Source organism: Sebastes fasciatus, chromosome 16, assembly GCF_043250625.1.
Source record: "Sebastes fasciatus isolate fSebFas1 chromosome 16, fSebFas1.pri, whole genome shotgun sequence".
In the NCBI taxonomy this organism is placed as follows: domain Eukaryota; kingdom Metazoa; phylum Chordata; class Actinopteri; order Perciformes; family Sebastidae; genus Sebastes; species Sebastes fasciatus.
Window position 1 is genome coordinate 25,938,086 of NC_133810.1, and position 23,090 is coordinate 25,961,175.

Sequence of the window (23,090 nt, forward strand, 5' to 3'; positions counted from 1 at the left end):
TGGCTCAGTGAGGTGTCCCTGCCCTTTGACCAGAGAGCTAGCTGATCTTACTGACACAAGGTTCCAATAAGCCGGGTTTCCACCAAAAGTTCCCGGGACTTTTAGTCAACTATTCAAGTAACTAAAAGGTTCCTTCAGCCCACGGTTGTCTGCGTTTACACCGTGGTCTAAAGACCTGCAAAGATTAAGCTAATTATTCCGCTGATGTATGAAAAAGCAACGTGACATGAGACGAGAGCTGCTGGTGGTCGCAGCAGTAAACACACTCTGCAGCCTGTAGTTCAGTGTGTCTGCCTGTTTCATCTAAAAAACGTTTTCTAAAAAGTTTTCTTTCTTTCATTCACAGCACCATCAAGCTGTCTCCCTCGTCTAACGTTACCACTCGCCCTCACGATCTCTTGTCTGCCTACAGCAGAGCCTAACTTTCAATGTTGTCAAACAAAGAGAAATGCTCTCCCCTCGTCATAAATCAGTACTAGAGTACTTCCTTGTTTATAAATGAAGCGATACACGAGTTGAAGCCGTTGAAGCTGTAGTGCTGTGTGTTTGTTTGACAAATCAGAGGCGGTCATCCCTGCAAACTCCACCCCGAAACTTCCTGTACTTTCAGAAAGTACTATCCCTCAACCAGGGCCGTTTTCGGGGTTAAAAGGCCCCATAAAATGTCACCGGAACTTAATTTAGACCCTGGTCCCTGCGGTTGAAACGCAATGATTTCCTCAAAAGGTTCTCAGTTCCGGGGGGAGAGTTCCTCCGGTGGAAAAGGGGCTATAGATAGCACCTAGCCCACTTTAAGACAAACGCCATTTCTGATGACACGAGAGCCGAGATATCAGTGCATACAATACATTTTAAAAAGTTGCACGGGGACAAGTTAAGTCTCCAATAGAGTTGTTCCCATATTGTATTATATGTTCCCGCAATATTTCACGGTGGAAAATCCAACAAGTAAAACGGCGATATGTACCGTATGGAAGGCTTCCGTTTCGAGGGGTGGCAGTACCCTAGTAGAGTGTGTGAATATTGCACCCCGCAGGACAAATTAGCACACAGGCTGTCCACCGAGGAGACAGCTAAGAGAATACGGAACTGTTATTTATTTCTAGCTTCATTTATTTATGTTCTTTGTAACAAACTGAATAATAAAAGAAAGTGTTCATGTTTTACAAAGGGTTTAACCTGAGCCAGGCCATATATCTTTTTTATCAAACTGGTATCGGATCGGTACTCGTATCGGCCGTTACCACAAGTTCAGGTATCAGAATTGGTATCGGGGAGGAAAAAATGGTATCGGAACATCTCTAGTCTCCAACTATCAGGCCGATTCTGTCTGTCATAATGAACTTCAGTTGTTTTTGTTATTCTGATTTAATAGCCGTTTGTTCTCATTCTACAGTAGAAAAGTACTTCTGATGCAGTAAAGCCATCAACAGACTCACTGTGCAGGGCAGGTGTATGTGGCTGCTATTAAACCTGAGTTTTTATGAGCACCATGAGAAACACATAACTAAATATGAAACAGCGGTAGCCAAAGTTGAGAAAAGAAAAAAAAAGTTCATGTGCTGCAGCCAATGAAGAATACACTGAAATTATAATACAAACTGTGGGTACATGCAATTATAAAAATGTTAGTGTTTATTATTAAGCAAACCTGCGTACACCTACATACGTGTTTGGGTTTATGTGTACATTTTGTCAAGCCAAGATTCACCCACACTGCCTTTTTATTTCCCTATGAACAGTAACAAGCAGCAGTAAATCCCTCCTCAGCTCTCAGACATCAGTCAAGAGCTGCAGACTTCACAGGGTTAAATAAATGACACCACTGCACAAACACCGTAGCTTTAGTGGCCTGGCACAGGCTGCAGAAACCACAGGAATGGCTCTATATACTGCAGTGTGCATTATGGGTATATGTGTGTTGAGTGACTCCAATCCTCTGACTGGGAGCGTGACAGACGTTTCCTGTATGTGACAACACTCTCTACTGTACTCTACTGTACTCCCAACTGAACAGGTAATAGAGCACACACACAGTCTACCTGCTGCTGTCAGACAGCTCTGACACCTGGAACGATGTGTTTAAAATTAGAGTTTCCTGTACAATAAAATCACATGTTGAAGGTGACAAAAATGGTAAATCGAGTAGATTTAAGACATATTTTATACAGTGTTTCAATAACTGAATTTATAGATATGTGCAGTCAGAATCCACCTGCTTTGTAACAAACTCGTCTTTAACTTGTCTTTTCTATAACTGGTGACACAATAACATGGAAAACATAGAAAAAAAATAACAAAAGATACTGACAACGTTCATTTTGGGTGGGGTACTTGATTTACAACTGAACATTTAACAAAGGGTATAATAAAGAAAATTGTTTAATCTTTGTATCTTCAGGGAAAGGATTACAACAATAAAACTGGTAGTGTCGTGGTGTTAACAGGCACATCAGTCTAAGTGTTGTATGTATGTGCATTCATTGGCTTTACCTTTCTTCTGAAGCTGCGCTCTCTCCTTCTGCCGCAGGTCTATCTCCCTGCCAAGCGCCTTCCTCTGCCGCTGCAGTTCACTACGCAGCACAGCTATACGCAGCTGCATGCACTCTCGCTCCTTCTTCTGCTCAGAGCAAACGGAAGAGAATGACATGGAGAGAAAACAGAGAGAGAGGATGAATAACAATATTAAGTATGTGGGCACAGCAATTTTTAGTGGTTATTACCCTTCGTAAAGACCCCGAAATTCCAACAAGCTCCCTCAAAAACAAACTATGTTCCCATGTCACATTGATTTAATGCAAATCCACTGAGCTAATTCTCGGCGTCAATAATCCGGAATCCACCGTCAGCAACTAATGACAAGAATTTTAATGCACAATGTTTCAAATATGTACATATCATCTGTCACTGTCAATATAAATCCTACACGCTGCACATACAGTATATAGTCATCTTTACATGTACATAATCATCCAGTCCGTGTACATCCATTCACTGTTTATTTCTTTGCACTATTTGTATTGTTAACAACATACAGAACACCTGACTTGTGTATAGATTTTTAATTTCTTATTCTGTTGTTGGTCATTGGTGCTTTTTATATACATTTATACAATATAATTTTTTTCACATACTTGTGTACATAATAGTCCTGTCTATTCTTTGCCTTTATTTTCCAGCTTTGTTTTCCTTGTCAATATGCTTGCTTTATGAATATGTATGCTTATATGTATTATTGGAAATCAATTAACAACACAAAACAGTGACAAATATTGTCCAGAAGCCCTCACATATACTGCATGTAAGGGATAATGTACAGCGAGCCGGTCATTGTTGTGAAAGAATCCCCAACAGGGCGATGCTGCAGGTCAAGGAACCCCTTTGAAAATGGCCTTGACAATTTTTCCTTGCCAAAATTTGCGTAAGCTTGGAGGTTATTTAACCTCCTTCACGACAAGCTAGTATGACATGGTTGATACCATTATATTCACTAGGTTTTTTCTAGTTTTATATGATACCAGTATCTTCAAAGCCCACTACAACCTAAAAATTGTAAGTTAATGCGTCAAAGAAATGAATTGCATTAAAACAAATTTGCGTTAACGTGTTATTATCGTGTTAACTTCAACAGCCCTGGTTTAAATCGGCATCAAAAATTGCATTTTAATGTGGTTAAACCAGGAACACCTGCATTTATTTAAGACTAACGCCCAACACACAGAGAACCATGGCACACGCAAATGTGTTGAGGTACACAAACCCGAGTGAGAGACCACAATAAAGCCTATCCACTCCAGATGAGTGTCTGTCTCTATCTCGGTCTCTGTACCCACAACTCTCGGCTGGCGTCTCTTTCACCACATACTCCCTGTCCAGCAGCAGCATCAGTGTGCAGTCATTAGTCAACATCTTGCCCTCTCTATAGGGTGTCAACTTCATCAGGCTTCATGTCTCTATCTGGTAGAGGGGGGGCTACAGTGGGCTAACCATCTAATGAGGAACAGCACTAGGGATGCGTAGACTGATGGATATGGATGTGGTGTACAGTAGATGAAGGGGAGAGATTGGAAGTTAACAGAAACATGCAATGAAAAATGATAAGTTGGGGTGAACGAGCAACTTCAAAACATGCAAAGAGAGATTTAAGAGGCGACGTTTAGGGGTCTATGTGGATGATGACAAAGAAATGTGCAGGGAGATTCAACAGAGAATGACATGGATAATGAAGGGAGAGAGCTTGCTGGCAGGATAACAAGAGATCCAGCCTTGTTATTCACCCTGTAGTTTGCAAGCAGGGACTGCGGCATCACACACACTTAGTGATAGTGATCGTGGCCTGGATCAGAGGAAACACAGATATGCTTCTTCTTGAAGACTTCTGAGGGCTATGTAGCGAAAACAGAGAGGGGTATCAGTCGCAAAGAGAGAGAGAGAGAGAAGACTGATAGAGCCTCCATCCCTTCAATGTGTCGCTCCCTGATGCTTGCATGTTAACCACCGCTGGCTTTGGCACGAACCGAGAGCCTCCTACACTTTCACTGAGCGACAAAGTTGACAAGTGGGTCAGAGCCGTGTCGGTGTGTGTGTGTGTGTGTGTGTGTGTGTGTGTGTGCGTGTGTGTGTGTGTGTGTGTGAGAGAGACTGTAACCGACCAGCAGGGCCCGTCTGACTCCTACTGAACATCAAACAGCAGCGGGTCAGCTGAGTAAATAAGCAGCAGGCGTAAAGGGGGGGGGGGGCATGATATAACCCAGCAGATTAATAGCAGAGAGTGGGTGAGAGGGTGAAAGGGCCATGTGCTGGGGCTGGTGGCCTCCATGCTGTCCCCCTTTGATCCACGCTCACTGTGACGCGCACAGAAGGATAGTACTGAGCTCTCCAAAGGCAGAGAGGGAAACCCTTAGAAGAGCCACACAATGCTCCACTCACTCTTGGCGGGTTTTTTAACGGAAAGGTGGAGGACGAGGATTATGTGATTTATTAGCTGATGTGAGCTCTGAAAAGGGTTTTTAAGGAATGTTTCACTGAGGGGGAAATATCAGAGGCAAGTTTTTTGAAAGGATTCCTTTGTGGCAAAAGAATGGAGCCTCAATGTTTTCTGTGGGAGGGCTTTGAAAAGGCTATAGTGGAGCTACTTTAAAAAGGTAGGGTGAAGGGTCTGGGGGAAGGAACAAACCATATCAAAAGCCGATGAGAGCGTGATGGAAAGCAACAGCTGTAACAGCTGTCTAAAGCGGCACTCTACAGAGGCACTGTAAACCTTTAAATTTGGGATCTGTGCAAAAGCACATACATAATACACACCGTCCCGTACAGTGTTCATTTTGTTGACTAAAACTATGACAAAATACGTTTGTCAATGACCTTTTTTCCATGACTAAGACGAGATGATGATGAGACGGCACCAACGTGATTAAACACTAACGGTGACGATTTCAAACATGCAATATCGTTGACCAAAAAAGACGAGACTAAAATGTAGTTTAAAAACATTAAAAAATTACCAAAATCTCTTTATTTTTGTCACCTTCCACCAAGGATGCGCCAATACCGGATCGGATATCGGGCCGATACGGACTCAAATAGCTGGATTGGATATCGGTGACAATGGGGCCAATCTAATAAATTCAAATCTATGTTTATATACTATACACATTTTATACTAGAACTGTAATTCCTGTTTAAGATTTGTCCAATTTGTTGCTGCGTTACAAAGGTTTACACTTGAATTGTAATTCCTGTTAATATTGAAAATTGTTTACCAAGTTGCTGGTGTATGATTTATTATTTTAATAATAAAGAACATTTAAATAAATTCATATCTAGGTATTTATTTGGCATACAGCTTATCAATTAAACACTGGTATCGGATCGGCCAATACCCAAAGCCCAGGTATCACTATCGCTATAGGGACTGAAAAAGTCGGATCGTCGCATCCCTGAACTTTACCAAAATCTCTCTTTATTTTTGTCACCTTCTACCTTATCTTCACCCCTCTCTCTGTCACTCTCTCTCTGTCTCAAACACGCACGCACTCAAAATCAAATTACTTTTCGGTGACTAAAACTGGACTAAAACGTTTTGAGTTGTTGGCGACTAAACTAGACTAAAACTATGAAGGATAAAAATGACTAAAACGTGACTAAAACTAATAAGCACTTTCGTTTTAAGACTAAGACTTAATCTAAAATAGCTGCCAAAATTAACACTGATCTAATAGATTTAAAACACTGTGTGGACACAAACATATCCCAGCTGCGCTTTTTCCAAAGGCAACTCTACCTGGAGGATAAAAACATCAGAGTGTCACTGCCTCGGGGCTTTTATAACAGCAGAGGAGACGGGATGCTTTTGAAGTGAATGTTTACAATAAACACAATGTCAAACCTGGGATCAGTGCTCCGTTTTCACAGCTGTGTGGCTGCCAATTCCAAAAATGTTAAATATGCTTTCTTGCTTTTGCTGTGGATCCCAGTCGAGGATATATGACAGGAGGTGGAAACATAAACACTGGGTTTTGGTCATTTAGTCAGACGGGATATTGCTCTTTCTACTTTTCAGTTGAGCCATCAAAACAAAAAGGATACAATAGCTGCTTAAAGCGTATAATTACCTCTCACATATCTTTACATTACAATTACACCGGGGATTTGGGTGATACAAGCTCTGAAATCTCACTTAAGTATTTAGCGCGGTACAGTTTGCTGATGTTTGTTGTTATTGTAGAAGCCAATGGGGCCTGCTATTGCTGATCACAGCAATTACCGCTCCCTTGTGAGCGCTCTTTGAAAACATTAAATCTCAAACTGCACCTCATCTTAATACACCTTCTCAAAAACCTGAAATGTTTACATATTTCTACAATCACATGAGCTGATGAAACAGCAACACCGACTGCTACTGAAAATAATCAAATAAACGGCTTAAACGCTGCCGCGGACTCGGCCGACTTTACTGTCTTTCAGAGGCTGTAGCAGGTTCAGTTTAAGAGCTAGAGTGAAGGTACAGAAGAGGCTAAATAACGCTCCAAAGTTAGGATAAATTGCCATGGAAAAACTGGCATGGCCATTTTCAAAGGGGTCCCTTGACCTCTGACCTCAAGATATATGAATGAAAATGGGTTCTATGGGTACCCACGAGTCTCCCCTTTACAGACATGCCCACTTTATGATAATCACATGCAGTTTTGGGCAAAAACCATGTAGTAACCATGCAGCTTATTCATAAATTATGTATATTCATATTTTAATATACTGGGGTCCCTAAACAGTCTTGGAATTGCATAAATTAGGTATCACTGTAAAGCTGAGGCTCGTGTGGATCTAATGAGCCCAATTATATTCATGTGTGATGATGTTAGTCCCCATAGTAGCCATTTCATTGTAGTTTTGTAGTTTGTAGTTGTCATTTTTTAAAATTTGACCTCACTGTATAAAATAATCTGTGGTGACCTCTAGCATAATCGCAGCCTCATGAAACTTTACAACCAAAAACTACAGACCTAGAGCATTCAGAGGATGGATGGCTTTCCTAGGTAGATTGACAAAAAGGGGGTTTCTGAGCAGTTTCCAGAACAGAAGTGCTCGTCATCCAATCGCTGAAAAATGCAATTCTTGAATGAATTTGATGCCAAATCACAGCATGGTTTTTCTATGGTGTTCCTCAAGGTCTTGGTGTCTTAATGTGGTATTTTGGAGGGATTATTGATCATTTTTATACATTTTTGAGTGGTAAAAAATAGTTAAATTTAGCACCAAATCTGTGCCAAATGGCATCAACCCAAAAATTGCTGCAACAACTTATGAGACATAATTGAGCATGGGAATGACCATTATATACTTCAATCATAATGTTCTTAGCCCTTATACACTTTACAATTTATCTTAATTAATTAATTCATGTTTACTTCTTATTAATGACTAGAACAAGTTGACACACAGTGCTGAGCTGCATCTCAAATTAATTTTCAGGTTCCCAGCTTTCAGATGGTGTACACCACTTCTATATGACATTTACTGCTGACCCGCTATCTCCCCCTAAAGACCCCCTGTACACCCCTAAAAAAGACAAAAATGGGTCTATTGTGGGTTTCAGAGGGTTAAAGGAAAGTTGCTGATGAGTTGGAACTTGTTGCTGATGTTTGACTGCGCTGCTTACCCGCTCTGTGCATGTCGCAGTCGTCCTGAGCTTCTCCTCGATCTCCTTCCCAATCTTCTGCACCGTCACTTGGGTCTGCTTGATGGCTCTCTGGGCCGTGTGAAGCCTGCAGGAGGAGGAGAGCACAAAGTCACCATCCAGATCATTGTTTGGAACCACACACCGGACCACAAGAACAACTGCATGTTGAAACTGTGCTTCCAAGAGGGCACTAAATTGACTGGCTGCCTCAGTGTTATGACTACACCAGCAATTCATTTCATTTAGCGTGGACTGTTTTGGAGGGAATCGTAAGAAGTATGATTGTCCCCATGTGGAAGAGTCATTGTGTGCGGTGTGTTTGTTATCCCTCCTTGTTTCTTTTTCTGATTTACTGGGGTTGATCTTCATTGTTTCGGCCCGACTGCGGAGTCTCCTGGACCGTAAAAGTTAATGACGAGTTCTGACATTAAACAAAGGACATAAACAATATTGAAAACATTCCTAATAATAAAAGTCTACAGTTCATTCGACCAGACTGATCAAGTTCTTAAATACCACAAACCACAAATATCACAAAGTTTAATCACTGGTATTTTCTAATAATCAAAAGTTGGGTTGAAAAGTTGTCCAATAGACCTGAACCCATCAGTCCCAGGAAGCAAAGACAACCGTCAAAAGGCCACATAATTCATTGAAACCACAACGATGGGGGCCAAATGCCATGTCACTGTCATCACTGAAATGGGAAACAGCAACACAAGTACACAAATGACAAGCCAGCGCGTTATTTAGACCATCAATCACACTGCCAAGTGTGTTTTCTCAAGTCTCAAGTCTCAATAGAAAGAGACACAAAAATCCCCTCAACGGATCCCGAGGGACTCCAACAACATAGCTACAGACAACAATCCACATGGTGGGAATGAGTTACAGAGCACAGACAAAAGGGGGAATTAGCACTTCTCGCTAAATGTCTCTATGCCATTTGTGTGCCATGAGAGTTGGATTGCACAGTAATGGTTATGTTTCTTTCTTGATGAACACAGAATGGCTCAACTATCTGGATCCAAAATAAAGATGTGATTAGCGTTAGGGTTTAGTGTAAGAGAGTCTTTTTAACAGGCTTTCGGCTTGGTTGGGTCATTTTACAAATCTTAGGGAGCCTTTTATGTTATGAAACTCACACAGTCCCTCTGGAGATTATTGCCTCTTCCCGGCACCCAAACGTGGAAAAAAACTGTTTCTATGACGATGTAAATAGAGTTTTGGGTTTTAATCTGTCTCAGGTGACGGTGATAGCAGTTGGAGATAGTCCTTTGGAACATCGGGGCAAATCTGTTTTGACAGCTTCATGTGTTTAGGTGATTGCGATGGTAGAATCTGATATGGTCTTTTCCCCCAGGTGAGAATAGTTATCTCCTCTCTCCTTTTCACGCATGTCTGCCCCCTTATCATTCCCTGAGTCCCGGCCTAACACCTGCCCATCAGGCTCTATCACAACCTATGGACCGACAGGGGACAGGGTTCCCAACCTTACACCCACATTGAGGCAGCAGTTTAATCGCTGGGCAACTGTCCAGAAAACGCCTTCTCACGAGCCATGACAACTTTCCTTTCCCGAGGCATTCGAGGTAACTTGCAACTCTGCCTCAGGGGATCTGCAGGAAGTTATGACTAAGCCTGTGCACTCAACCCTTGATGCAGATAAACATCAGAAAAACAATAACATTCTCTCCTTTGACCATGGCACTAGATCCTGCAGGGGTGTCAGATGAAACTTGCGCTTTTGAAACTTCCAGATTTTTTGATAAACAGAAGGCATCTTGTAGAGGCTTTTAATAGGGGCTTTAGGAAAAATATAAATCTAAAATGGTAAATGTAGCGATTTACAATCAACTAAATGAAAGTGGATGAAACTGATGACCTCACATATTTTTTAAGACCTGGCAGCCTCTCTGACCCAGGTCTTCTGTTCATTTACCTTTACTGATTTCCTTGAAATAAATATTTGCCACGGTTTACACGCTGTGTTGTGGTCCAGCATCCGCAGTTTTGCAATCAGGGCTGAGAAGGAATCAGCAAATGTAGATGTGTCATCTGGCTCACAAAGATAATCCAGAGAAAGACCTGGGATCTGAAGAAGACACCAAGGAGTACGTAGGAGTAGTTCTTCTGAGAGAAACTATGGGGGGAAACATCAAGTAGGCCACTGTTTCTTCAACAGAGGGGTTTGAATGTGGAGATGCTAATTCACATCACTATGCAACAGCTGAAGTTGGTTACGTTAAACATTTTGGTCTTTCTTCCTTGCAGACAATCTTCCAAATCCTTGACCTTATCACTGCAGAGTTTTCTGTTACAAAAAAATACTTTGACTCAACTCCAAAACCATTTGTGTGACCAAGAAGAAGAAGGACAGAGGTGGAGGCAACGAGTAGGATCTGGCAAACCAGCCAGCCAATAATGCATACATGGTGCCCTGCTATGAAAAATTAGCAATCAAATCAGACGAATAGACCTTTTTTCACAGCAGACAATTTGACTTGTCATAGTGGCAAAAGCACAGGTGTAACTAATAAAACTAACAATGGCTCTGTTATATTAAAGTGTCCCAGTGAGAGTGACAATAAATCAGCATGCACAATACCTGAATCCTGAAATCAAAGCAGCTAAATGGAATACAGCCATCATTCGATTCATTATTTACACCTGTGCTTTTCCTAATGTGACAAGTCAAAAATGTCTTTTGTGAAAAAGACCTATAGAGTGCTACAGGAATGAGTCCTAAAACCCGGAAATTAGTTAGTATTTTAGCACTTCCGATTCCCTCGTCTGGCAGTCAATGGGTTTTTAGTTAGATGCCTGAAATAAGGTCTGTGGTTAACACAAGCTGAAGAGATTTTAACTTTTGTTCTACAACATAAAATACGTCAGTAAATATCCCATATTAATCGACTGGTTCAAACTCAGCAGACATATACAATGGCTGCTACCTCTTACCAAAGCATTATTTGAAATGTATTGAACCTTGTATGGCCTGGCCAGTCTTCTTGCTGTTCATCGCATGCAAGTGTGCCCGATGCCCTTGTCAAACAAACCTGGGTCAGAGGAAACAAGCATAAAGGACTAATGACTGCACTGAATTCATTTCCGGCAGCCATGTTTCAAACACAATGGGGTGAACAGGACAGCCGATTAAGCGATTCAAAACAAGCTCCGAGACATTTTGAAACAACAAATTGAGCATAATGTCCCACTATCACACCTCGGCCACGGACAAAACAGACAAAACCAGAGTCGGAAAATCACAACAAACAAAACTTCTGAATTCAGCCTGTATCTCATTGCCAAAGAATGTCAACACATTCAACCACTTGTTATTCACCTCACTTCCCTATTGTCTCCATTTTCCCAGAATGGAAGATAAGATTACTTGAGTTTCTTTAGCGCGCCTGCATATGCACTTCTATTCCTCCAGGCTTTTTGTGGGGATCTGCTGAGTTGCTATAAGCCCTGTTTACATGACAACTACCACAGAGATGCAAGGAAGCTAAAGAGATCCTGAGAAGAGATATGTTTGGTCCCAAAAAGGTCAAAGAGGGGTCACGCACTCTGTAGAGAAGTTTGGATGCCCAGTCATGAGCATAAGCTTCTTGACCTTGTCTTTCACTAAAAATCTCAAAATGTTAGTCATTGTTGCTTAAGCTGTCTGGAGGAGTAAGCCAAATAATACACGATGAAAAAGCCTGGCTACAAATTGTGTTTTATGTACAAAAATCTCATATGGATTTCTACTAGTCAACGCCTATTGTCTTTTGTTTGGGAAGCCAGAAAACACAAAGAGAGGTGAAGGCTTAGGGTATAGGTGGGAGTAATGAACACTACATCAACAAGCTGAGATAACAACAGACAGCACGGCAAGGAGAGTATTACAGATGCTGGTGAGAGTGAGAGAAAAATAGCAAAACAAGGAAGAATTGGTCAGGTAGTGAAAAGGGAAGGCAGACAGGCTAGAGAAAATACACGTCTGAGGTTTTAGCATTGAGATAATGTACCTATAGATTGAAACTAGAATTACCGCCTCGCGGTTGTACGCCTCCGCCAACCAGTCAAGTTGCCATTTACATCCATGTCTGTCCAAAATATCATCCCTTCATCATTTTATCGTATTGGACATTTCTGTGAAATTGTCATAATTAGCATATGAATTATTGAGTTATGGCCAAAAATGTGTTTTGCGAGGTCACAGCGACCGTGACCACCAAAATCTAATCAGTTCATCCTTGCTTCCAAGTGGATGTTTGTGCCAAATTTGAAGAAATTTGCTCAAGGCGTTCCCGAGATATCTCGAGAACGGGACGGACATGAGGTCACAGTGACCTTGACCTTTGACCACCAAAATCTAATCAGTTCATCCTGGAATCCAGGTGGATGTTTGTGCCAAATTTGAAGAAATTCCCTCCAGGCGTTCACAAGAACGGTCCGAACGTACAGTACGTCCATACGACGGACGGACAACCCGAAAACATTATGCCTCCGGCCACGGCTATTGCCGACGCAGATGCAAAAAAATGTGTAAAAAATAATTTGGAAGCCGGACAATTGGGAAAACACTAGAAGGGGTGTTGCAGGCCTACTGCCTAAACTGAAAAAACAACCTTAAAGCTCCTCTTAAATCATGTATATGAGGGTTGCTTGACTCTGCATAAGTCCACTCCAGAGGTGTGAAATGCAAACAAGAGCATCCTCACATCCATTTCTCCACAGTGATTTAAAGCTCAGGCCGGTTTGTTTCTGTAGTCTGGTTGCTGCTGGTTGAGACCCCAAGGTCAGCCGTGGACTCGATACAGCTGCCTGTTTAACGCGGGACCACAAGACCGTCCCATGGCGGAGAGCTGTGGCCGCAGCGTCCAGCCAGCAGGCGAGCAGACCTAAGGGGCTGCCTGCAGGAAAGCATTATCACCTCAGCAGCCTCTGTGGCATCAGAGACCCCCCACAGAGCTCCACCGTCGCTGTGCACTGCTTCTGTTGACACATACTGTACGTACATGCATACTCCACATATAGGAGCGTACAAAAGGAAATCAGGAAACACGGGCAACATATGGCTTTGATCATGGGAGGGGAAAGGAAAGTTTCCCCTTTAGGCTCCAGGAGTTTGAGACGGGTTTAATCTGCAATGTCACAGTGCTGAACTGTGAAAGTTGTGCCCCAAGAATGATGTTTGCCATGTGGCACCTGGGCCACTGTTACAATAGACCTGAAACTTCAACATTCAGCATCTACAATGGTTTTGTTGTCATTATAAACAATCTAGGGATGTCAAACGATTCAAATATTTCATTGTGATTAATATCGCATGATTGTCCAGGAATAATCACGGTTAATCACAATTAAGTGCACATTTTTTATCTGTTCAAAATGTACCTTAAAGGGAGATTTGTCAAGTATTTAATAATCTTTTCAACATGGGAGTGGGCAAATATGCTTTCTTTATCAAATGTATGTATTTATTTATAATTGGAAATCAATTAACAACACAAAACAATGACAAATATTGCCCAGACATTTAGCATAAAAATATGCTCAAATCATAACATGGCAAGTTCAAGCCCAACAGGCAACAGCTGTCAGTGTGCTGACTTCACTATGACTTGCACAAAACTGCATGTGATTATCATGAAGTGGGAATGTCTGTAAAGGGGAGACTCGAAGGGTACCAATAGAACCCATTTTCATTCACATATCTTGATGTCAGAGGTCAAGGGACCTCTTTGTAAATGGCCATGACAGTTTTTCGTCACCAAAATTTAGCACAAGTATGGAGAGTTATTTAGCCTCCTTTGCGACAAGCTAGTATGACATGGTTGGTACCAATGGATGGAAAGAAGATCGATTGTGTTAATGCATTAAAGAAATTAGTGGTGTTAAAACTAATTTGCGTTGCGTTAACTTTGACAGGCCTAAAACAATCTAAAAGCAGGTGTATAACTCTTTGCTTTCAGAGAGCTGAGTAAGAACTGTGGGGCCACTCAAGTACTTTCTCTTACACACCACTTCAATGTGAAGTTCAAGAGCATATTAGCCAATGAAAGATGGCCTCTAACCATTATAAACTGGAACAGTAAACCACTCCGTCACTTTCCGCCTCTCCTTTTTGTTAATATCCAACTAGTCCAATACGTAACTCAGTAATGTGATGACAGTAAGTCAATTCTATCATTAATCCTATTAAGTCTTCTTTCCTCTCTTACTGCTCAGACATGGTAAGACAGAGGAGTGCACTTGAAAAGTCGAGGGATGTTTGCACCTGCAAAGTGTCTACAAAAAACAGTAGTTGTTGAACAGCTGGATCATCTTCGTCACCGTCTCCTTGGCTTTCTTTCTTTCTACCCAGACAGGGGCCCGGCTCTACTGTATGTAAGATGTGGCTCAGCCTCTATTTCAGTCTTTGCTGATTGATGATGTATACTCTCCCTCTTCATCTCTCCATCTGAGGCGTGTTGCGTGTGTGTCAGCTTGTCAACCGGGTCTGAGAAGCAGACTGAATCTGCTGACAAATTGCCGTCATTAATCAAGACCAGCGCGTTCTTAGCAAGCGTTCTCGTCCTTTTCCGTTAAAGCACCGCACTGAGAAAGACGCCTTGCTCTGGGCCAAGGCAGAACAGGAGAGTGTTGGGTGAGAGTATCAGACACTGTGGGTGTCCCCTGTGGATATGTATCAAAAAGAGACATTTTATCCAAATGTTCTCAAAGAGGCACCATAAAAATTAGATTACATTATGAAAAAGTCAACGCATGGTGCAGCGCCAGCGGTATCTAAAGGTGGCTACTATATATCATTTATCAAAGCATGCAACCACGTAGGTGAGCCAGTAACACAAGCAGAGATTTCAACACGAAGCACGGTTCCACGAGCAGCACTCCACCTGAATGCTTCAGAGAGTTAATGCTCTTTGAAAAAGGCAGAGCTCAGCAGGTCAGAAACTGAGTGGTATATATGGTTATGTACCATGGGGGGGGGGGGGGGATAATCCCTGTTGAAGTGTACAGTATCTGATGAATCATTCTACAGTACATAATCATAAACTATGTGCATATGAGTGCACCGAGCCAAAGGAAAAACTCTGACAGGGGTGAGGAGCTGCAGGCAGAGCAGTGTGTGGGAAGAGGGGGATCAATGTAACTGTGTTAAACTCAGCAAGGTCCCACTGGGTGCGGATAGAAGAAGAGGATGTGGAAGAAAGCTGCAATAATAGAAGAAGCAAGAGCAGAGGTCATAAAAGTTATGATTCAAACTGGGCCTTTTCTCCTCCAAGCTGCTGGGGAGGCAGTGGTATCCTCTCATATAAACATAAACCATGACCACGTCTAGATGAGGGAGCACTGTTTAAGTTCAGCCGGCTTTGGCATAACTCCCTTTTCTTGATACTGCAAAGGCCCGTGACGCATTTAGGTCCCCCTATTTAATTCTTATAGTAGGAAAATGTCAGCGGAATCTCATAATGACAGGATCTATATCTTTTTTTGGAAGCGTCAAACTTGAACCTTCCAGATATACATTTACTGTATTTAGTTAAAACTGGGTGTAATTGCGTTGTTACGCGATAAGGCTCTGACCACAGGGTTTCCCTCTGGGGAAGCCCTGGTGATGCTGAAAGCAGCGTTTACATTCTACCACATTTAAATATAAATGTGGAACAACATGGCCATGTTTGTCAACAGATGCCAGAACTGCCATGTGTCGTCTAAAGCTCTTAATTACTGCAGCAGGGTTCCCCTTCTAACAAGCAACTCTCTCAGCAAATCTCTGTCTCCTTCTTGTGGTGTAAATTTGTATTGCAATCAATTTTCACAGTCAACAGTCTGTACTTTAAATGGGACATATCTTGCTAATTTTCCGGTTTCATACTTGTGTTTTGGGTTTCTACTGCTTAAAATGCTCTATATATTTGTCCCATAATGTCCAACAAATACAATGTAGACTACAGTCTTTGTGACATTTTTGTAAAGCTGGAGGCCAGAAGAGCTGCCCTGATAATGGGTCAAAATGTCAGCTTTCCTGTGGCACCATCTGCTGGAATACAAATGCTAAAGACAAACATGCAACGCAACATAACGGGAGGAAGTCTAGTCACATGACCAATTATGCAAAAAGAGTAAATAAAAGATCTATTTGAAGAATACTAGTCGTGGGTTCAAATAAATCTAATATACTGTAGAATGTCTGTACATGACAGAAAAGACTGCTTGTAATAATGCAATAAATTGGATGAAAGTCGAGTCCTAATGATATGATAATGTGATGTAATGCTGCTACGTGGCATGAATCTTACCTGAGCAAAGAGAACACACTGTAGGAGTTCCTGACTGAACTCTGGTCGACCTGAAGCAGACTGTTTTTCTTCCGCTCCGACTGGTCCTGCAACAGCCACATGTGAGTGTTTCAGTGCAGAGGCCAAACAGCGTCTGAATAAAGCTAATGAGATTACGACTGGGTATTCCATTATGATGCAAAAGCGTTGGAAAACTGACAAGAGGCCGTACCTTGAGATCAAAGTCAGCTGCATAGTAGCCATCATTCAATCCAAATATTATCTCATTTGGATTCCTGGATCGAATCTGTGGACAAAGCGAGGGAGTAGAGGCTCATTGTAAGGACTGAGACGGAGAGAACAAAGGACAGCGGGCATCTGGCTGTGCATGAGAATGTGCTATCTGTTTACGAGCTTTGAAGCTAGTCTCACTGTGCATAAAGAATGACAATAGCATTGAGTTCTTTTACTGTATTTTGCGATTGCCTTGGCTCATTTCTACAAACAGTTTCTATGTGCAAAACTCTTAACTCAAAATGCAAAAACAAAGAAAAAAATATGGTATCTGTGGCTGTCACAGCACTGTAATTAACCCGTCCAACTATTTCATTCGGCCCGAATGTAATGAACGGAGGGGCTACCTGTCGGCCTGCCTGTGTGTACTCTGCCCGTGCACTCATTTGGCATTACTGGAGTCTTCCACAAGCTGCTAGCTTGATAGCTGTGAGTACTAACAATAGCCATGTTCGCCGTTCACGTTCATTATGATACGTTTATGTTCGGAATGATAATTTTGGGGGAGTGGCTTTGGAGGGAGGCCTGAAGCGACGGACTATCAGTGTTGCTGTCTTTGAGACTTTCGCTCTAGATTTAGGGACTTTTGGAGCTAGTGCTGCTAGCTACTTTCATTGGAAAAGAGTTGACAAAACTGGGCCCGATTTTTCGGCTGGATCATTTTTAAAAATGGTGTACTCTTGCTAGTTTCTCAAGATCGCCCAGCCTGCCTTAAAGTGTTTTCCAAATTGAAACTCTGTTGTCAAAACTGGGCCAAAGCAATTGTACAATACTGTAAAACACATGTAAAGATCTGAACACTTTGCACCTTATTTTAACTTTGCACCTGTCCCTTTGCAGCCTGTACACTCTTCCTACCACACAGATCCTTGTGACAACATTGTATACTATACAAATAAAGTTTACACATGTGTGGTTGCTGACCTGCTGTCCCGTGTATCTGAGGCCATCCAGATTGACCCTCCATTCTATGAGGAGCTGGTACTGTTCCTCCTGTCCTCCCCAGATCCTCACCACGAAGCAAGACACTGAGGTGTCCAGAAGGTCCGGCAGCATGCCAAAGTCCAGGCTCCGCCAAGTTGGATTCTGTCACACACACATATACACGTGAGGATTGGCAGTCACTTGGTGAGGATAAATCAGTGTAGTAAGAGGACATTAATAGCTGACATAACAGCTGATCAGCACAATAACTGATTTATTCAATTTAGTAATAATCACAGTCAAGCTTAAAGTGAAGCTATACAAGACATGTGTGGTACCTCTGTCAAATCCAATCTCATCATGTGATCCCTATACATGGCAAAGTAATTGAATCAACCTGTTCCACGTTAACCTTAAAGACTGATCCCTACGATAGTTTGTTCTCCGTCCTTGAACTTCCAGACTGACAACACTGGTTCTACAAAGCACTGTAGCCATTTACATCATTCAATTATGTACCATTTCCCTCCATCAGAGAGAAAATCTCTTGCTCTTCGGGTCACTTTCAAGGACGGGCAGAGGAGGAATGTCAAAAGCAGAAGTACAATCCACAAGGTAGGGGGAGGGTAGAAAGCAGAACTAGTGAGAGTCAGTAGTGGAAGCACAGGAGTAAAGCGGTTGGAATGAAAACAGGAAGCCCAACAGGAAACGTTTCCCTCAACAAATGCTGACGGGACGGAGGCTGAATACTAGAGAATGAATGCCAGCAAGGATGTTAAGTTCAACAGGAGGAAGTTGGGATTGGGAGGGATGACAGGAGGAGTCATGACTCCTGCAGCGCATTATACAGTCTGTCTGCCGAGGGTACTGAACAGTGTGCCTGGAAAGCAGCTTAGGTCAGCTCATGACTCGGCAGCAAGCCCAACGGTAATGGCTTGCTCTCCTTGGGATGCCTCTGTGGCTTCGTGCAGAGCTGCATCTGCCACGCAAATAAGAGTAGGAACAGCCAAAGAATCATGGGTCATTTACACAACTAATGACTGATGCTTACAGACCTAGAGAGAAAGTTGCGTAAGGGAACAGCACATATCATATTCAATTCATGTTGATGGAAGTCTGCCTTTTATTCAATGAAGCATGTTTTCACAGCATGTCACTGTGTTTTGATGTTTGAAAACCAGTTTAAGGAAGCTTATAGTGAAACAACAAGTCCAGAGGTGGTTAAATGTGGGCTGGCAGGTATAAATGCCAGCCTTGGCATCGGTAAAATACAGGAAGCTCGTCTTCCTTTATTGTGGCACTGACTGCATTTAATGACCAGTGTACTAACATATACTGCAGGTAATGACAACATCCTGATCCTATCCCAGGAGGCAGACGTGAATCGTTTGAAGGTTTAATTAAGTATACTCACCAGCGAGTCTCGTATGACTTCACTCTTGTAAAAATCTACAAAAGACATCAAAGAATGCTGATTAAAAGAGGGTAGAAAACTCTCACACAACAAAACACAAACAACTGGTTTAAATATACCCTAAAATACAATTTATAAAAGCTCAGCTCAACTATAATTTGTGAATCTAAACCAGTTTCTGCTGGACAGCAGATACCAAAGGCTGTAGTGATAATGTCGTCTAGAGTAAACACAGCGAGGGCACCAAGGTGACTTTTAGGGATTATGGGCATGTTCTGATTCACAGCTGGGAGCGGTACGTTTAAAAAAAGCATCTGAATGGATAACCTTTAAATAAATACTCCCACAGAACAGAGTCGCTCACCGGTTCAATGTCCATTAACATTATGGGCTCAGGGAGACAAATTTTGTCTTAGAGGATACTAAATTTAATTTCCAAAATCATTGCAAAAGTATGTAATAGGGCTGTCAATCAGTTAAAATATTTAATTGCAATTAATCGCATGATTGTCCATAGTTAATCACAATTAATCACACTTTTTTCTGTTCAAAATGTACCTTAAAGGAAGATTTGTCAAGTATTTCATAATTTTATCAACATGGGAGTGGGCAAATATACTGCTTTATGCAAATGTATGTATATATTTATTATTGTAAATCAATTAACATCACAAACCAACCCATTTTCATTCACATATCTTGAGGTCAGAGGTTAAGGGACCCCTGTGAAAATGGAAATGCCAGTTTTTCCTCACCAAAATTTAGCTTAAGTTTGGAGCGTTATTTAGCCTTCTTTGAAACAAGCTAGAACGACTTGGTATGACTTCAAAATCGCAAGTTGCGTTCATGTGTTAAAGAAATTAGTGGCATTAAAACTAATTTGGATGAACGCGCTATTAACGCCTTAACTTTGACAGCCCTTATATATAATTTCTATTTTAGGGTGGATTTTCCTGATAGAGACAATCACACTTTGGCTTGACAATTGTCACTTAATTACTCAACTATCACAAATCATATAATAACAATTAAAGCAATTTGGATTTTCATATTTGTCATGACCACCTTAGCTATTTTGACAATGTAGTAGCTACATCAGCTCATTTGGGGTGGAAAGTGGTACAGAAATATAATATGGATAATAAATGTTTTCATGTACGACATGAGTTGTAGAAAACAGACCGAGCAGCGTAGCCCACTGCCAGCTCTCACACAGGCCCTATTCAGACCTGGCATATTAACATGTATCTTGGGTGATCCGATCACAAGTGGACAGCTCTAAGTACGTCTGTTCACACCTGGCATTAGAATGCGTCTCCACATGCGTCCTGAGTGACCACTTGTGATCGGATGTCGCTTCCCTGCTCTATTTGTAAATAAACACATAGTAAACAAATGGCTAATACAGCTGACGTAAGATTACAGGAATGACGGTAGTAATATCCTGCATTTTCGTGATTTGGGGTACATTTTAATAACGTAAAAATATATATTTTTTGTACAGGTGGTCCCCTGGTACCTCTGTGCCGCTGACACCGCCACCTTCGCGAGGAAACAGAGGGGGTACAGAGCTTCAGAGGTGGGGATGAGAGCGAGCGGGCGGGCAGGCGTCTGTCAGCTCTGTTCAGAGCACCAGAACAAAAATACTGACACATCACCGACAGTATGATATAATACACTTCCTGTGGCTAGTCTGATAGTTTGTAGATTATGTAGCCTATAGATAAGATATATTTTGATAAAATATAGTTGTATCGACAGGATACAGTAGTGCACAGAAGTCGTTTCCATGCTGTGAGGCTCATGTCTACCCGTTTACTCACATGAGGAGCGCAGTGAGACCCCACCCAGGTAGCCCAGGACACATTCGTGTACACACTACTAAAAGAATGTGAGGAGGAGAGACAGGCTGGAAGGTGTGTGTAACACTGACCTCTAGATATGCGATCTCCTATGCAGAGGTGGAGGGTGAAGTAAGTGTCCAGCAGTGGGGAACCATTCTTGTTGACAATGTTTCTGGCGGCGATGCTCCGGAGGTGACGCAATCGTCTCTGTTTGGCGGGGACAAATACAGAAAACAGAAACAGATATCAGGGGCTGTTGTATTCAGTTGCATTCTGATCACGTGATGGTCGTTGGCAAATGCTATCTACGCTGTTCTGAAGACACAGAATCCTGACTGGGTCCCAGGACAGGTGAAAAGCAATGCCTATAGGTCAATGAAATAACATATTTTCTATCCTATATAATGAGCTTAAAATAGCAGTTATTTCTCATGCACAGAGGCACCACCAGCTGTGACAGGCTGCTAAATGTCAGCAGTTCAAATAATAGAGGCATGACATCTTCATGGCAGAATTAAGCAGCCAGTTAACTCGACAGGCATGGTCAGTCATGACAGTCACATGAGAAGCGTATCAACATGTTTCGCTCTAAAATCATTTCCCACAGAATATACAAATCACAATGAGCCAACTACGGAAAAGCCATCATTTATTAACAGGCGCTCCACACACAGACTTTTAAAACAAAAGTCAGTATATCAGTTTATCTTAAAGCCAGCATATCAGGGATGCACAGTAAAGACAAGTACAATACCAACAGTATCATTAGTGTACTCATTTGTGAATCTCTAAACCAATCCAACAACATGTAACATCCGCATTGTTTGAATATTAATCAAAAGAATCCCTGTGAATGTGAACGTGTGTGGGAACACGAGACGCACAGAGATGTCTTTTGGCAAGTTCCCGCTTCAGGCAAACACGTCACAACAGCACAGCTTCTCTGTTGACCAGCATGCGTGACCTCTTTCCTGCAGCCATACTGAGACTAAATCTAAGTCATGGGATTCCCTGTAAGGCTGGGGCCTCAAAAACAGAAACACTGATTGTTCCGCAAGGGACATTTAACCCCCCCTTAATGTGAGTGCATATTTCTGAATGGACTAATGTGGACCACAAGCAGAGAGAAATGGTTGTAAGTACATTTGAGCAGTATGAAACTATATGTGTGGGGCTATCCACAATAAAACCACACTAATATCCAGAGCCCTTATTAGTGACTAAAAGCTTAGACAAAGTTCAAAGTTAGGATCACCATAAGTTCACCACTGTGATTAAACAACTCTGATGGTGGTATGTGACAAAGCGATTACTGTGACAAAGTGATTAGCTGGTCACAAGACCTCTGCTGAACATCTGTAATGCATGAACATACAGACCACCCATTTCCTTACAAACTGGACAGGACAAACTAAATCAAAGCTCTGTCTTAAAACAGTTGCAGTTAGGGGATTCCCAAAATTATTTGAGTATACCTGATATGAAACATTACCCCGACACAGAATTCATATAAACTCAGCTAATTAAAACTAATGAAGTTTAATAAATCCTTCCTTCCTGAAGGTTATGATGTTCAAGTGTTGATTGAACTTGGTGGTCTGTAGTCTGCAGGCTGTAGTTAATGCTACTGTCTACTCTCATTGATATATTATTGTTTCAGCTAGATGTAACTTATAAACTGAGAACTGAGTGTAGGATATTGCTATCACCATTATGTGCACCGTCAAGACTCTCCAACTGCTAGGAAAAGCCTTATTGGCAAATCTGGCAAACAGAGTCTCACAAAAAGAGTACCTAGGTTGAGCAAAGTACAACATGAAATAGTACAGTAGTATACAGTACATGCTAACTGACCCGACAAGCATTTTGCAACTCTGGGTCACAATTTCATGGCTGCCTTAGGCAAACACATTGTACTTTTCTACTCGTAAGTAACTTCATTCTACTTGGTCTTTGGGTCATAGATAAATTCAATAGGAAATTATAAAAATTGATTATATTATGAGTGAAATATTTGGTTGTGTAACTCTGTATTATTGCTGAGAACCGGGGGCACCCAATCACGGCTAGCTTGACTAATAATCGTGACTATTTTACTCAATATTTGAAATCACATTTACTGCATACCATCAATTAGGCCATATATGTATCTTTTGGGA

The 23,090-nt window shown here is 41.7% G+C and overlaps 1 protein-coding gene across 1 annotated transcript in view; it reads right to left on the bottom strand.

The window, feature by feature from the left end:
* The window catches only part of uvrag (UV radiation resistance associated gene), a 104,305-nt gene that overhangs the window by 77,034 nt on the left and 4,181 nt on the right, over positions 1 to 23,090 (bottom strand). The window contains exons 2-8 of the mRNA XM_074612073.1: positions 21,021 to 21,138; positions 19,088 to 19,122; positions 17,674 to 17,835; positions 16,688 to 16,762; positions 16,477 to 16,562; positions 8,159 to 8,264; positions 2,494 to 2,620 (exon numbers count right to left, since the gene is read on the bottom strand). Coding sequence (XP_074468174.1) covers positions 2,494 to 2,620; positions 8,159 to 8,264; positions 16,477 to 16,562; positions 16,688 to 16,762; positions 17,674 to 17,835; positions 19,088 to 19,122; positions 21,021 to 21,138 — 709 coding nt within the window. The remainder of the gene's footprint in view (positions 1 to 2,493; positions 2,621 to 8,158; positions 8,265 to 16,476; positions 16,563 to 16,687; positions 16,763 to 17,673; positions 17,836 to 19,087; positions 19,123 to 21,020; positions 21,139 to 23,090) is intronic.